This window comes from Pterocles gutturalis, unplaced genomic scaffold (genome assembly GCF_000699245.1).
Source record: "Pterocles gutturalis isolate BGI_N339 unplaced genomic scaffold, ASM69924v1 scaffold7244, whole genome shotgun sequence".
Classification (NCBI taxonomy): Eukaryota; Metazoa; Chordata; class Aves; order Pterocliformes; family Pteroclidae; genus Pterocles; species Pterocles gutturalis.
In genome coordinates, this window is record NW_010133115.1 from 106,857 (window position 1) to 124,542 (window position 17,686).

General features: G+C 42.1%; 1 protein-coding gene across 1 annotated transcript; it reads right to left on the minus strand.

Annotated features, from left to right (window-relative positions):
• Positions 1 to 12,485: 12,485 nt before the first annotated feature.
• Positions 12,486 to 13,905, minus strand: MESDC2 (mesoderm development candidate 2; the record flags this gene model as incomplete). The annotated part of the gene is given in 3 exon segments (XM_010081100.1): positions 12,486 to 12,690; positions 12,693 to 12,928; positions 13,673 to 13,905. Coding segments are annotated over 3 exon segments (606 nt in total), but the record flags the coding sequence as incomplete, so codon positions are not given.
• Between the last annotated feature and the right edge of the window lie 3,781 nt (positions 13,906 to 17,686).

Sequence of the window (17,686 nt, forward strand, 5' to 3'; positions counted from 1 at the left end):
ATCTGTGTTGTACATGCCAGCCCACGGCACATAGTTGGGGAAGAGACGAAAGAAGGAGAGGATAAAACATGCCAGTGGAGACTGATGAAACCACATATTTATGCTTGCTCAGAAAACTGCATTTCTCCTTTGGATCAAGATTTTTCAATAGTGGTTGCTCAGATAGGAAGTGTTCCTTCAACAAGCAGCTGTAGGCTAGAAAGAAATCCATGTCAATTAGCACATATATTTTCTCAGCCTTCCCCATACAGTCCCTCTGTATAATCATGTTCAGGATCAGTCTGGAGGGTTTAAGGCAGCCAGTCAAAGCCACTCTGTTCAGGGCTTCCAGTTTTTAACTGGGAGTACTGGGACTCACATTATGCAGCCTCAAATGGGGTGGGCAGCCCTTGCCCTTCCAGGGAGGTCAGAGGCACTGGGATGACACTGCTCTGCTCTGCGTTGCTTTCTGATCCTGTCCTCAGGCTTGAGGCATGGGTGTCTTTGTCCTCCTGGAAGAGTTACATGAGATCTGGATGGAGGTCTTACCAAGCAGCTGAAGAATTAGAGTGAGAATCCCCATACGCTAGTTGGATGCCTTGTACCTCCTTTCCCTCTTCTTCAAAGCAATATCTGGGTAATGAAGGCAGATTAGCGTGAATCAGGACTCCTGCGGGGACATCTCTCAAAGCTGGGAAATTAAACATTGTCTTGTAAAACATTGTAAGTACTTCCAGTGCTCAGTGATATTTCTGTCTGTTGCTGAGAAGTGCCGTGGAGGTGTCTCTGGAGGCTGTGGCTGTTCTAAGAAATCTAGGAGGGGATAAAAGACAGGATGAAGAGCTTTTCAAAGCACAGAGAATGCAAAGTTTGCCTGGGTTTGTTTCCCCACTTTGTCTCTGCCTGCCCCCATTGCTACAGAGGTTATTCTGGTTGCTGATGGTGACTTTGTTTTGCTCCATTTTGATTAGAGCTCATTTAATTAAGTTGCTTTTTTTCCACAGAATCCAAAACACTATCTTGCAGCTAGAATGAAAGAGCAAACCCGTTTGTGTGTCATTCCAAAGGCCGGGCAGGTGTTGCACTCCATCTGCCTGGTTTAGATCAATAATTCTGAACGTTGAAGCAACCGTGAGCAAAATTTGGATAGTACTGCAGGTTACATTCCCCTCAAGCCTCTCCTGGGTTTCAAAACTGGAAATGTTCCTTTCAGTCTTATTGTAGAGTTGTTTTGAACTCGCTGAATGTCACGTGTAGTGTGTTTAAAAGCCAAGCTTTCCCCCTCTTGCTCCTCCACAGGAGTCTGTTGCTCTTTAGGCATCTGTGCTGTTTCCAGAATGAATACGAATGGGCAACACTTGTAAAAGGCAAGTAAGGTGGGGTCTTTTTTCCCCCGATGGCTTATGATGGTTTGGGGATTTCACAAACTATTCCTTGAAAAAGTCAGTCCCACTCATGGTTCAACCATGATTATCCAAATGTCATTTACCTGACGTTCTCTGGTAGCCAGCACAGAGCCGTACCCCTGAAGTCAGGCAGATGGACTAAAACCAAGTCCCTCGAGCGCATCAGTCGGGGTTATCCAGCCCCTGCACCGCCCTGGGGCAAGCCTGTTGGTATCCTTGCACTGGTGTTACTGGGACACGATTGCTTCCATGAGCTGGACCAAAGCAGGAGGATTTCTCTCATGAGCACTTGACAAGCGGAGGGCAGGAAAGCCGGGCTCAGGATGTGCCTGGCTTGGGACATGGCTCTGTGTGACCCCCGGGGCAGAGGTCCCTTGTGGTGGCTGCTGCCCTTCCCTGCTGTCAGCGTGTCGATGCCCAGGGGGTTCGTGCCAGGTGAATCTGTCCCCAAGACTGGTTTGTTCAGCTTCTACAAGTGCGCTGCCTTTGTGCTAAAGTGTAGCTTCTGATTTTACATTTTTGGGAATTCTCAGGGTGAAATCATAAGACTTGGCTCTAGGAAAACCTTTTTTTTTTTTCTTTCCTAAACAAATCTCATCTTATCAAGAGAAGAAAACTTTTAAAGTAGCTTGTTGTATCGTGCAAAGCTTGTCACATGGGGCCTGTTTTGGAGCTCGAGTGGGTCTCACGCTGTGCATACGGCGTGCGGGATCGCAGCAGCCGTGAGCCTGTGGGACAGCAGAGCATCGCAGCAGTGGGACAGAGCGGCTGCGCCTGGGACACGCAAAGGGCTCCCATCGGCCGTTTCGGGGTGACACCAGCATGTTGCTCTGAAGACAGAACGAAGGCTAACACCATTGCCAATCAGCAATCGTTTTGTGCCATATGATTACTTTTTAATCTTTGACTGTTCTAGAAATCTCACATGCACACTTTGACTAGGGAATTCACTGGCTGCTTGTTCTTTGTAGAGCCTTGTAGCAGTCCCCGCACAAGCTGCAGTTACCCTCTTTGTAAGGTTTAATTCCTGCAGATGTTTCCATGTTTGCCTACACAGCTGCCAGCGGTGGAGTGGGGTTTTTGGATTGCATTTTATTTGTTTGTCTGTTCGTTTGGTTGGATGTTTGGGGTTTTTTTGCCTCTGTTCAAATGCTTGTTTTACCTGTTGCCGAAATAGCTGGTCCTTTTTCGGAGTTAGATGTTTGTACATTTTCTTATAGACATTCCAATGAAAAAGAAAAAGATATATTTTCTATTAATTTATTACAATGGCACTAAGACAACTAAATTGCAAACATATGAAGCATTGTTACTGGAGGTTAGCATTGTCCAGGTTGTTAAAGAGGTCGGCAATACATCTTTTCTGATAATCTGCTTTGCACTTGAAAGCTCTCTATGTCCGCAGACCATGGTAATGCATTGACTGTCTGGTTTATGATGACAAGAGCTCTGGGGATGTTGGTTCCAACAGACTGTGGCTTACAACTGAAATAACATGTAGTTGTCTGGAGTACGCAATGTTTATCAAAATAAATATTCCGTGCAAACTTCTTATTTCTGTCTCTTGCCTCTTCAGTGCATCTGTGTAACAATGAACAGCTGGAACAGCTGCTGGTTTACCCACCTGGGTTCGTGTCACACACATGGAGATGGGAAGGGAAGGAGATGGAAGCGGGAAAGGGGATATTCCTGCGGGCAGACATGGGGAAGGACTGTATTTGGGGCAGCTGGGGAGGGGGGGGAGCTATTAGCAGATTAAAACAAAAGTCTTGTTCCCCTGTTCACAAAACCTTTTTTCTTTTTGTGAATAGGGTGAACATGGAGTAGAAATGTATATGGAAATAACATATAAAACATGTACAATGTCTTTGTAGTGGGCAGCTATTAGGCTTACGTGAATTTCACTATTGGGTCAAGTATGACTGTAAAGTTTCCGCCCTGGGCTGATGACAGCTGGGCAGACTCTGCTATCAAACTTTTTGGAAGCTCCAAAACTGGAGTGGGATTTTCTGGTGGCAACAATCAACATTTCTAACATGCAAGCATGTATTTTTAAAATCACGTATCAAATTCGTAGTTAGTGTATTAGAGGGCATCACCCACCTAATGCCTCCAGGCCAGGAAACCAAAAATGCGTCCTGCCTGCTCGTGTCGGATTGCAATGACTGATACACTGGGCTTTTGCAGATCAACCCCATGGGGAAAAGAAAGAAAAAAGAAAGAAAATCAAGGCAGAAATCTCATTCTACAACACTAGCACCAGAAAAAAAATGGTGCATATATTTAATAGCATGATAAGATCAAAGGCTTCCATGTCGAGCGCTCCGGAGGCTGCCCGGGGAGCAGGGGCAGAGGTGGGCTTTAGCCTCTGCCTGCGACACACCACTGAAGTGACAGGGGTGACATGGGGGGGGGGCCCCGGGGGTGAACTGGGGGGGGGGTCCCCGGCACCTCCAAAGGGCCCTACAGCAGCTGGGCACCTGCTCCTGCGGCAGACCCTGCCCAGGATCCCAGGGTGGGGAGCAGGAGCCATTTCACACGCAGTCGTGCACGTAGTTTATACACACACACACACGTACACATCTTATACATGCATACACACAGCTTTTATATATGTGCACGTACATCTTAGGGTCACACATACACATGTATGCACATACATGGCTCTCACACACACGTATATTTTTTTATATACACATGTACACATAGATACACAGGCATATGCACAGATACACAGGCATATGCACACACACACATTCCTTGTACACAGACTCTTTTACATTATTACGTTATTGATTGATTTTTTTTTTTTGATGGAGCCAAAGGGAGGTGTGAGGGTGGCAATGGGGGTGGGTGGATGTGTGTGTGCATGTGTATGTGCATGTTTATGTATAAGGAGGGGATGTGTGGATATGTATCTGTGTATAAAGCGTGTGTATGTGTGGATATTTATGTTTGTGCATTTTTGTGTGTGTGTGGGGGGGTGTGCGTGTGTGGATATATTTGTGTCATTGTGTGAAAGGGGGTGGGTGTGTCTGTGTGTGGATATTTATGTGAGAGTATTTGTGTTTTTCTGTGTATTTGTGTGTGTCTAAGAGGTGTTTGCATGCATAGATATGTGTGTATATGTCTATGTGTCTGCATAGATGTCTACATATATACAGCTGTTTGAATGAAATTAAAACCAAACTATATATAACTGTATACAATTAATTACATTAATTCTAAAAATTACCACGTAATTCTTACTTATATGGAGATATATAGAGTAGATACATTCTATCTACGAATGTATAAAATACACTGTACATTAAATGTATGGTCTTCTGTATAACAACATGCTTAATTTGTTACTAAAGATTAAAAAGCACACAAATATAATATTTTTTTCCCCAAAATTTCCCGTTGCCTGTCCGCTGCCTCCCCCTAGCGGCCGCGCAGGGGCACAGCGCCCCGCCGGGGGCAGCTCCGGGCCCGCGCGTGTGCGGAGGTGACAAGGGAACCCCAGGGTGACAGGGGTGTCAAGGACGAAGTGGCCGAGCAGCTGAAATGGGCCGTGGGCAGCCTGGCAACTTTCCACCTGCCAACGATCTCCAGCCCTCTCTGATGCAGGTTTTTTGTACCTCAAACTGCATTTCGAACGCATGAGGCAGGGTGTCGTCTGGCACAATTTTGGTGGTGTGCTTCCAGCTGCAGCTTCTGCCTTTCAGAAGGAAGTTCAGCGAGAGCATTTGGGAGGAGGCTTTGGTGTTGGTTTGGTGGGTTTTTTCCTTTTCTGATAGATGCTGCTTGAGACAACGGAAAAAGAGGGTATGGGCTGAATCACAAACCAAGAAAAACCCAGAGATTTTGGCTATTACATAAACTCCTTCTTATCCCATCATGCCAGTAATATTCTCAGCTGAATGTCACACTCCTACTTAAGTCTTTTCTAAGCAGCAAGCAAGTAACTGAGCTGTCACAGTTTCTGCTCACAGCTACAAGATGTAGGGATGCTCCCTCCTTTGCTTCATGGAGCTTTAATTCTCCCAAACCTGCTGGACAAACAAGACATGAAGTAACCCTTGCAGACCTTTGGACTGACCAGTCCACTGCTGCCACCAGAATAAGAAGTCGCTGTGATGTCTCCAGGCTATTTTCAGCCCCAAAGGTCCATTCCAGCAGCTGGCTCACAGGCTGTTTTATCACACCACCTTCTTTCTGACCAAAGGACGGGGAGGGATGTGTAGAAACCACCACTGCAGCTACACCCTTCCTTCCTCTTGCATTTCTTCTTCACAAAACACACCTTCGGAAGCTCCTCCCTGCAGTGATCCCTTAGCCATGGCGCTGAATCCAGCACGTACGCTCACTGTACAACCTGGGGAAAAAAAAAAAAAAAATATAAATAAATAAATAAAAGGTAAGAGGGAGAGCTCTATCACTTTGCAAATAGAATTTGCAGTTTCTGAGTTTGAGGCTGAGCTGGAGTATCTCAGCAGTCAGGAACTGTACCAGGACACAGTGAGGGGCCTGCAGTAAGGCAGCAGTGACAGGACTCAATGGGAAATTGTTCTGCAGAAAGCCCCTTACAAATAAGTATCTTTCCTCCTTTGGCAAAGGGTGTAATGTGAGATCATGACGAAATTCCCACCACGACCAAAACCATGGTCCAACATCCAACCATGTTAGTGTTGCAGGAGGAGTACAGAATAATGTTTCTTAGGGCACAGATGCCTCACCTAAAGCCCAAGGGTCTGTCAGTTGATATCAGCACCTCAGCAAACTAATGCAGCTGATTTGACTTTTATTTCTGCTTTCCTAGAGTCCATCTCCAGTATTCAACTGGTACCGATATGTCATCTGGTATCTCTTGAGCATGGTCTTCCCTGTTGCAAATCTAAAGTTAATTTTTCTCATCCCAGAAAGTGAGACTGTCCTGGCTCATTAATGCCTACAGCAATAATAACGTGGCTGAAATATATTTCAGGCCTTACGGGGGCTGTTTGAGAATTGAGCAAAACGTGGCTTAAGTGGTGATGCTGTGTAGGAACGGAGGTGTGGTGATGGGATGGGAAGTGGCCTTTCCCTCGTTAGTTACACACCTCATTAGATCACAACAAAATACCTGGCCCCCAGGTTATTAAGGGAAGGTTAGTTTTTCAAAATGTTCTACTCAACCTCTGTCTTAAGAGCCAGAACACTTACATGTCTATGCTTCCATTAAGCTCCCTGGGAACTCCATCCTACTACAACTGCGAATATCTAAAGTTCACACAGTTATTGATGTGTTTTACAGCACAGGAAAGGCAACAGCTGGCTATCACGGGTTGAAAAGTCATAGGGTATGGCTGTGGATACAATTGCCAGGATGAATAAAATATTCATACAAAAGTCTTGTGTAATTTAAAGTATGCACTACTATGGATACTGGTGAGATTTCATTTTGGATGAGGGAATGAAAACTGGCTTATTTTTTGCAAAAGAAGTTGCAGTGGGGACAGGGTGGCTTGCAGGCATAGCTCTGGGAAATAAGCAATGATCACATGAATACACACATTAAAGCTTTTATTTATTTATTGACACAGCAAGTGCTCATCATGATTTTTTTCTTCTTCAGTACAACCTTGCAATACAATTCTCCATATATAACTCTGCCTACCTCGTTACAAAGAAGACCTTCCATAGCTTACAGCGAGATCCAGGTCATGTCATGGTGCTGTTCCATAAACAGCTCATTGCTAATGGCCTCGCACCTCGCAAGAAAATGCCAGGACCCTGCTGCTCGCCTCTTTCCAAAGCACACGGAGACCTGCCAACATGTAACACTGCCATCAACCAAGGCACCTGAACTGATTTAAATATCAGTGATTTCATGAGTGCTCAATGCGCTGGTCAGCGGTTCCCACAGAATCAGTGGGCATGTCCCCAACACAGATGTCCAGGGTATCTTCCGACACTGCTGAAAATGATTGTTAAAAGCAGTACAGGCTGTAGGCAGTAAACATGGGCCCACAGTTTTTTTGGAGGTACCAATAAATAACAAAAGGAAAAAAGAAAAAGGTTTTGGTTCTAAGCCTAATGGATTAGAGCACTCTAGTCCCTATTCTGTAAAAAAAATTAGGGTCTCTTCTGTCCAGCTGCAACAAGGCAGAGACACAATAATTCTGGATTAAAAAAGAACAAGTTTCTGTTTCTGAGACCTGTCAAAAAGTAACACATTCTTTCCCCATTTTATTCCATGTTCAGGCCAAGGACGTTGCCAATAGGATTATTTTTACAGCCTCAGCAGGCAGTGAGCCACCGGAACACAAGAAATCCTGACACAGGTCATGTCTGTGCTGCTGTTTCAGAGCCAGGGTACCCACAGGCATCCCCATGGGGTGAATTCCAGCACTGCACAGGCTGGGATGACTCTGCCATCACGCCGTGAGAGGTGTAAAGCATCAGCAAGTCAGACTGGGGAGCGGCTGAAGCTCCTTTAACTGTCCCATTTCTCCCTCCTAAAATACCAATGTCTATGTATTAATTAATATCTATATCTCCCCAATTTTTTGAGAAATTCTTTCTTACAATTATTACTGATAATTTAAATTACGGTTAACAGATCAGTTTTTCGTATTACAGAAATCCACACCATGGGTAACTTTACCCAACTGACAGCAGCATCAACAGCGAAAATACTGGTCTATCAAGTAGCATCACACAGGATAGAAACAAAGCATTTACCAGCTGTCTGTGGATAACGGCTGGCGTGATGGGTGATGCTTGATTGTCATGTGCCACATCAACCTTTTAAACGCTGGTCAGAAACTCTTCTGTTCCAGATAGATGGTGTGTCCAGCCCCCTCACACTACCTGGCTTCTCTGCTGGAGGAGAAAAAACACCACTCAAAAATTCAGAAGTGGAGTGTTTTTCCTTCATGAATCCAAGCAGCTCTAACCCTCCTGGCAGTTCGATATCACCTGAATTCAGTGGGGTTTGTCCTTGTTAAAATGGTGCAGTATAAAAAATAGAAAATAGTGATATGCAAAAATAGTTCATTTTATCCCAGAGTTAGAATTAACAATAAAAGCTATCGACAGATAAGGCAATCTTAAGAATGAGAAACATGAGAGTACCAACAAAACAGTCATTTGTTAAAACAGGGGTACCCCCCCAATTCAGGCAAGGGCTCTCTGAATTTCTATAAGCATCCACTACCATTAAAAAAAAAATTCTGGAAAGCAAACACTGTTATTCCTTGAACAGAAAAGTAAATGAGCCACAGATAAAGACTGGAAATAATTTCCAAGCCTTACTGTAAACCCCAGGAGAATAGCACACAAACATCAGACAAAAGCAGGCTGTTCTGTATCTTAACAAAATGGTGTTTTAATGTATTATCTCCTTTTAGTGAGAAAATTGAAGAGTTCAGAAACAGTGACAGGAACGTGCAGTCTTCTTGAAGTCAAGGCTGTCCTGACTGCTCAGAGAAGAGAAATGCTTTGACCGCCCAAGTAAAGATCAGAAACCCTGCTGTAGTTTCTAAGTGTGTCATAACAGACTTAAAGATAGAATTAAAAAAAAAAAAAAAGGGATACTTCACCTAGAAATGAGTGCAGCAACAAAGCTAAAGACAAACTAAGAGAAGCTGTAAAATAAATGGGAACTGCAAACTAGCTAGCAAATGTGCACAAAGAGAAAGACCGCAGCAGACAGACTGGCAATAGGTGTGATGGTATAGGAAACTTTATTGCACCATCATGCTTACATCTTGTCCATGTAATGACAGCAGCTGCAGTTCTCATCTTTTCAGGGAACAGGAACGTTGCTTGTATCTCCTAATTAGTAAAACTTAGTAGTTGGTGAGGATGTTTTGTTATGAATTCAACTGCCAGCACCCATTCACATACTGCACCTTCTCTCAAGTCTTCTGGGCCCTGATGCCAGTAATTTAAATGCCAACTTCCCTGCTTATTTGGTTGATGAAGTTAAGCACTCAAGAACAGGGGATGCACTTGTACTCTTCGAGGTAGGAATTTAATTATTTTTTTTTTTTCAGCACGAATACTATGTGCCTTATCTTAAAAACCAAAACAAAGCAAGACCAAACACTAAACCATACCACAAAACCACCACCAAGATATTTGTTCCATTATTTTATTACATAAAAAGTTGATTGTCCATTGGAAATTCTTCACAAAGTGCAACTACAGCTTGTGTGGTATCATTGACAAACTCTTTTTTTCTGAGGACAGCTGGGTTAAAAATCTAACGGTAACTTAGAAGACTTAGTTATGGTGCTAGAACAGAGAAACCACTAAGCTGCGTGGAGAAAAGCAGCAAATATTTAACTGTCATGAAAGCAGATGATTTTACACATACCTCTGTACAATACGCAAAAAAAGAGGAAATTATAAGAGCTATAATCACCACCCTTCTTGTTGAAATTTGTTTCAAAGGCTGTATCTGAACCGCCTGCATGTAGAGCCAAAAATCTGTTATTGGAAGTCTGATGAGACTCAAATGCAGAATCCAGCATCTGCTGGGTTACTTGCAGAACATTAGTGACCTTAAGTAACTTTTTGAAGATATTTATGTATACGTACATATATAAGTGATACTGTGTTCAGGCTTCATTACAAAATAACATCTACCTATTTAACACCGTACCAGGACACGTGCTACAGTCCCAGAGACTTACTGGTTTTAAAAGGGAACAGAAGTTGTTTTGGAGTAGAATTATGAACCACGATACCAGAGAAAGACTGGCTGGTGAAGAAGTTCCTGCCCAACAGCCACATTATACTTACTAGCATATTTAATTATTTGTTGAGTGTAAAGCATGAAAAAGGCAGAAGAAAAATAGAAGATAAAAAAGCTACTTGAAGGCAGCATTTAGTGTTTTATATCAAAAAGCAGCCCTCAAGTCATTACTCTTACTAAAAACCTAAAAATAACCACCCCAAAACCAAACACTTCAACTATGTAGCACAGAACAAGCCTGCATTTGGCATAGGCAACTTAATGACTCAAAGCAACCAAACAAAAACCCTGGTCAATGGGCTGGCTGAATTTCAACAAAGCTGCCCCCTCCTTCTAACTATAAAGGGAAAAGACCCAACCTACTGTAAATGCAGATTTATGAATGACTGAAACAAGTATCTGTTCCCAACAGCTGGGCTATAGCGTAGTACTTGTTTCTCCTCCTCGGCTAAGTTGCTTTTGTGTTATTTGTATACTGTGTTCATTGCTTAATTATTTAGCTCCGGAAGAACCCAACTGACCAAAACAGAAATCATATTTCTGTTTCATAATTCTAGGAAAAATAGAGAAACTGCAGTTCCACATGTTTCGGATCACAATCTGAATTGTCACCTCTACACAGATTTAAGTTGTAAAAAGAAAAACTCATTAATACTTTATAGTTTCATCTAACTTCTGTTCATCTCTTGAGATGAGAAGCAATATTCTTCAGAAAAAGGAAGATACAATCCCAGAACCCTTGACAAAATGATAAACTAGTTCTGAAAAAGAAATGGACTGCACACCTCTCCTCAATCCAATGTGATATTCAAGTACCTACGGAGACTCTTCTCAACTCCACTACACATGTGGATTAACAGTAGAATATAAAAGTAATATAGTTAAACCTGAAGAAATACATTATTTTCATTTTTCCACTTGAACAGGCACAGACCTGTTTAATGAAGCATGGTCAGAAAGGCTTCTTTAATCCAATATTCATAGAAATATAATTAAAATTAAATAAAACTGATCACCTGGAACCTTCATCAATGTTATTTAGGCCAGAAGCCAAGGATGGGTTAGTCTGTCTTCCAAATACCTGACTAATGGCATAATTACTTAAAAGGTTTTACTACTCAGTGAAACAGTAAGTTTGGTGACATCTTTTATTTTAGTACAAGCTCTCAGTAAGTCACAGTTTCCCACTTTTGATACTGAAGTATTCCACAAAAATCAACCATTATGGTTCAATTAGGACCTTTTATCCAAAACACTTGGATTTTAGCACCTTAAATAAAGAGTCAAAGTAACACTTTAGTAGTACTGAATGAAGACAGTTAATACTGTGCTCATCCTCCGGAAAATGATATGGACCATACAGACTAGGTGCATTTAGTCCTTAACACATAGCAAGGCAGAAGGGAAACAATTCTAAGCAATGTATTTAACCAAATACAATCTGAAAAATAATAAAACCTTCTCAATTATACAAAGTCTTCTGAGGAGAAATCAAATTTGCTCCCATACATCAAACTTCTTACTATTTAAATCCAATGTTCATTTACAATCAACTATGTCCGTCAGGAATCTGTACCAAAAAAAAATATAAACTGGTTATTAAACATCAGTAAGTGATATGTTTAACTCAAAGTTTAACTCTGCACTGTAACTAGTGCTTTTTCAAAGATTTAAACAAACCCTTAAACCAGTAAAACAAGCTAATGTCAGAGTTACAGCCATTTCTTCTAGCTCACTGTCCAGAAAATGGGACACACATAGCATTTGCTTCCACAGGCACAGCTCTTTGGCAGCAGCAGCAACCCGAATGCCATGAATCTGACTTTTCCTTTCACCCCAACACTGCTCACGCAGGTGCTGTAACTCCATGAGCATCCCACCATCACTTCTGACGGGTACAGAATCGCCTTTCTGCACTGATCTGGAGTGCGTTAGCTGAGCACCTGCCTAACTTCTACCACGCTTCTAAGCACTTCTATGGATTTCTGCGAGTGACAGAAGGGGTTTTGTTTATTTTAAATAAACTGTCCTAAACCTTGTAATTTCAGGCATCTTTGGCCACAGTAACGCTATTCTTTGCAATTTCAGGCAGCTTTGCCAACTGAGTCTAGCAGACTGGCTTCAAAGATCTTTTAGTGCCGTACTCTGCTATCTAACAGCAGCTACGAATCGACCGACCAACTCGCATACCCAGGATGGACTTGGCTACTACTACAAATGAACACTGGTGTATTCTGAGACTGTATTCTTTTCCATTTAAATTCAGTTTGCAATGTTAGACACATAGATTCATATGTTAATTTTAAACAACAACAAAAGCATAAAAAGGACAAACTAAAGTAGTCAACTGCTGGTATTAAACATTACCTTTCCTGTAACTAAACAAATGGCCAACATTAATAAGTAAACTGGTGTATTTCAAGATAGAAGTCTTTTAACCTCAGTGATCTCGGCTTCCTTCCTTCCCCCCAATAAAGCCAGGAATTGTATTGAAATTTAATTTCTCTTCAAGGACCAGCAGAGCAGTATTCAGTCTGGTTAATGCATCCATCATAGATCCTCCCTCTGCTTGGTTGCTCGGTTGTCCTCTTTGATATTATTAGATTTCTTGTCCACATCTTTTTTCTTCTTTACTTTTTCAGGTTTTGTTTTGTTTTTCACTTTCTCACTTTCTTCTGCTCCTTTCCCAGGATAAACCTGACCTTCCAGAGTAACATCTGCACACCTTTCTTGACTTATCAGGAAGTCTTTGATCTCCCAGGCATAACCACCATCACGTAGCATAAAGATGGCACGATTTGAGCCAACAATAAACCTAGAGGAAAGATATTTTTTTTTTCAGTTAGCTCCATGCCTTTCAAGTTCTACAACATTTTGCTAAATTCAGAGCATCTCCACAACTGAGGCATACATTTAAGAGCAAGAAGTTGGTTTTGTTGTTGCCTGGGGATGGACACAAGAGAATAATTTTATAGCACAGGGAAGAACAAAATGTATTAAGTTTACAAATAACCAAGGAGGAGTAAGACTACAAAGAAAACTTAAGAACTAATTCGGCACTATGTAAAATCCACTAATGGACATTAAATTTGCTTAATACACTTACTGCTACCCTTCTCAGCCTCAATTCAAGAGCACAACATTCCTCTGTTTGAAAACAATCCTCTCTCTCTCTCTGAGAGAAAAGTCTCATTTTTAGCCAGAGGAACAAAAAGCCTTTTGTGGTGACAAGTCTTCCGAGGGTGATGTTTTCCATCAAGCACATAAAGGCAAACTACTGCAGCGAAAACTGATAAATAGCTGAAACGTAATGAGATAAAAAGAAACTAGGCTATATGTACATCATGCATAAGCGTTAAAAAGATTTGTGCACCACATCAGAGCTTTTGCAGTGTGACTTAAAACAAATAGGTATATAAATTGACAGAGAAACAAAGAAAAAGTGACAGAAGATGGAGGTGGGGAAGGGCACACGATGAACAGTTGAAAACATTTTTAGGAAACAAGCAGCAAGTGATCCGTAAAAGCAAGAACTTTATCTTTGTGTACACCAGCTTACCTCTGCACATCATAGTTTGCATTGAAGAGACTGCCCTGCCACAAGCTAGTAATTTCTTCCGTCTCCTTTTCTGTGGGATTTCCCGACACCGTGACAAACATCATCAAAGTCTTCCCCTTTTTCGTCAGCTTCAGGATACTTTCAGGCTTGCCTGGATCAATTTTTGAGAAATCTATTGGTGCTGGAGGCCTCTTGTGCTCAGGAAGATCCCCCTCTTCAATGTCATCATCTTTCTATTTTGGGGAAAAAAAAAAAAAAAAAGTGTCTTTAAACTCAACTGTTCCACAAAGCTGTTCTTTTTAAAATTTTACCATTGTTTAGAGAACTCTGATTTGATTAAGTATTTTTAGTTTAATGATGGAGACTCTCAAACCAAAAGAAATAGTAAGTTTTGTTTCAAGATACTTCACCAAGCGTGCTCTTCCCATTTATAACGTTCCCCTCAAAATGATGCACATTTTCATACTGACAGGTAGCATCTCATTTTACCATGTACTGAGAAATATTTCAGCCTCAAGGCTAATTTAATACAACTCCATCTAGGTACTTCATAAAATAACACTTTTTTTTTTTCCAATTTATTAAGTAAACAAGATGAACTCAAAGTTGCCTCAGACACACAAATAAAGTCATTCATCTGCATATTGCTTTCAGAGGCTAAAACTCACTTCTGGGAATCATGCAATCACTTGAGAACTTTGTTTTCCTTACTTTGTGTCTTCAAATAAAAACACAAGGAATCAGAATTTCAATGCTCATGCCACAGGAAAACTCTTACTAAAAGTTTCATTACTTCATTATATTTTAGGTGTTGTTTTGACTTCAACCATTTAATGAAAACATGCTCACTCCACTAGGAACGTGACCTGTAGCAATATCTAAAGACATTACCTTCAGAAGCCTCAAAGGTCAGGAGCCAAGTTTGATTTTTAGATCCCACTATGCATTACCTCCTCACCTCCGCACACGCATATATACAAACACATCATCCCCTTACAACACCCCACTACAGAGAGCGTCCCGTACCCGTTAAAGGTTAAGATTTCATACAAGTGACCAGTGTTTTTTTCCCCCATTTCAAGTACCTGGAGTTTGCTGTCTTTCTGACAAGAGAGTTTAAAATTTAGTTATCACAGAATAAAAGCTGCAAAAGCCTTACATTTTATCCTTTCTTTCTGAATTACATATCTCTTTCCATTTTGCAAGTCTGAAGCATACTTTCAAGCAGTTCACACACCTTTGAAAATTCCACATGAAGTGATCTGGGAGCAAAGGAGGGCCCCAGGAAAGTCCCGCTGCCCTCACCAAGTGGGAAGAATACTTATCTAAGAGGAAGTGGCAAAATGCTCATACTGGTAAAGTACAGTGAAAATACAAAAAACTTACATGGTTGAATGAAAAACATTCTTCAGAAGTAAAAGCAAATCAATCCTAATTTTAAATTAGTTTGGCTAGCGCCAACCCAGCTTATTTCACAGTTCTGAAAGGGAAAGGCAGGAACAAATGTTTCCAACTACTCCTTATACCATACAGAAATTGACTTTGGTTTTAGTAGCAACACAACCTACTAACATACATTACCTATTTTTCCCTTAACTATTCAACTAAATGCTCATAACATTGTATTGTTACAGTTTGAATAGAAATATTATAAGAAGTTGTCAAAAGTTTTCCTACATGACACTTCTTTCCTTGATCCTATCCCAACTATCATGCAGTTGTGTATTTATAAAGCTATCTATAAAGTAGAGGACTGGAAGGGGAAGCTTTTGCTTTGAAATGTCTAGCAGATTCATTCATTTAAACAGTAACAGGAGGCTTCAAATGGAAAGCATTACACAGACACAGTCATGACTATATATCCCTTTTCTTTCTCCTCCCCTCAGCTCCCATTCTCATGCATTTCTCATCAACGCTCTAGATTTTTACTTTTAAAAATATTAGCAACATATGTCACCTAATTCCTTAGCCTATTCAACAGTCTTAGCTCAGGGCCAAGCCTGAGAAACCCTGAGTTTATGACAATAACGAACTGTTCTAAAAAAAATATGACATTTCAGTAACAGAAGGACCTCTAGACCAGATTCTCAGTTCTGCTTCCAGCTCCTCTGGACCCAAGGCTGATGGAGAGTCCCTTTCCAATGAGGGAAATCCCTCGGTGGCTTTTGTGAAGCTTCACCTACGTGACTGAGCTGCTGAAGCAACCTCTATCTCTCTTCCCTGTTCCCCACACTCATTTTCCACTAGATCACTCTCCCAGTTCACCAGGCAGTCACGCACATCATTGCATCAGCACAGTACAAGGGGCAGCCCAAGAGCCTGAACAGAAATGTGGCTGATTGCTCTGGAACCACAGGCTCAGCCTCACCAGGATACTATAGCCACCATCCTCCAATGCTTTTAGACTAATTTCCAGGGAAATAAATATTAGGAGTCATTTCACTCAGCTGAAAGTAATGACACTTGATTCTGTACAGATCTGTGCCCCTCATCTCCCGAGCATAATTCCTGCTCTTATCCTCCAACGCTTTTAGACTAATTTCCAGGGAAATAAGAAATATTAGGAGTCATTTCACTCAGATGAAAGTAATGACACTTGATTCTGTACAGATCTGTGCCCCTCATCTCCCGAGCATAATTCCTGCTCTTATCCAAATTCATAATGGCCCCTTTGTTTCTTGTCCCACCCCATCAAGTCCACTCATGCCCTTTCTTCTCTATCCTCCAGCCACCACTCCCTCAAGTCTTTCATGTTCCTTGTACATGCCCTAACTACCACCAGGCAAAATGCTGACCATCCCCAAGACCAAACAACCGCTGCTGAGCCCCTGCTTCAGTAACTTTTTTCTTCTAGGGCTCTGGTTGCATTTCCCTCAGTGACAATGTCAACCCCAGCTGCCAACTCCCCAGCTGCTCGGCCACATCTGCGCACAACATGGCTGCGAGCATTTGTGCAGCACATGGTGAACTGGATCAGAGACCTGCTCCAGCTAAAGACGAAAAACCCTGAACAGCCTCCTGGCCCTGCCTGCCACATGGCTGGAACCGAACATACAGCCAAAGAGTCACGACAGCATTAACTCAGAGATGCTCATCTTTAAGATTTAAACAAAATCGGTTGAAGTTGGCCAATACCAATTAAGGCTTGATTTTTTAGCAGCTGGGACTATCCAGACCTCAGCTGATGCTACTAACAGAAAGATGAACTTTTGAGCTTTTTACATAATTTTATTAAAAATTTTAACTTGATTTTCTAAGAATCTCCCTTCCCAAAGGGAGAGACACAGTAACAGTCCATGGGATGAACAAGTCCATAACCTACCAAGCAGGTGCAAGGCAGATATCCTTGCTTTGCACAAGAGTTACTTTATCTGTATTACCTGTACAAAACCTACTTCTCCACCTCGACTGACAGCTGTTAACTGGTGCTACAGGAGACAGAAACTGTCATTCCATTACTTCCTCCAGTTTTTGTGCAAAGCCTTCTGGGGAACAGCCTCATGGGAAAGAACACAAGACATGGATGAGTGCGCTGGCATTTATCAGAGGATGATGGAAGGCAAAAAGAAACGGACAGTGGCATGACAATCGCATGGAGAAAAGAGTGATGGGGACCTGTCAAGGAAAGCTAAGGCAGCAGACTGATGGTGGTGAAGGGGACAAGAGCGACCTGCAATTGTAAGAAGTTGTTACCATGAGGAGTGGCAAGGAATGAAGCACCAAACCAAAAAAACAACTACATTATCTACTCTGCAAAGGTGAAATGAGTATTTCTTCTGCTATCCGCCCTTTGGTCATAAAATGTATATCCTTTAACAGGCCGAAACAGCAGACGTTTCAGTCAAACCGGGCTGTTCAGCATGCAGCCGCTGCCTGTGTTTGGGAGCAGGGCAGCAGGGCAGGCTGTGGGCACCGGGGCCGAGAGCGGCTCCCTCAGGAGCCCCTTCTATGCCCACTCGCCCCCATTTTATAACCTCCCCCCACACGAACCCGGAGCCTCAGCGGAAGGAAACC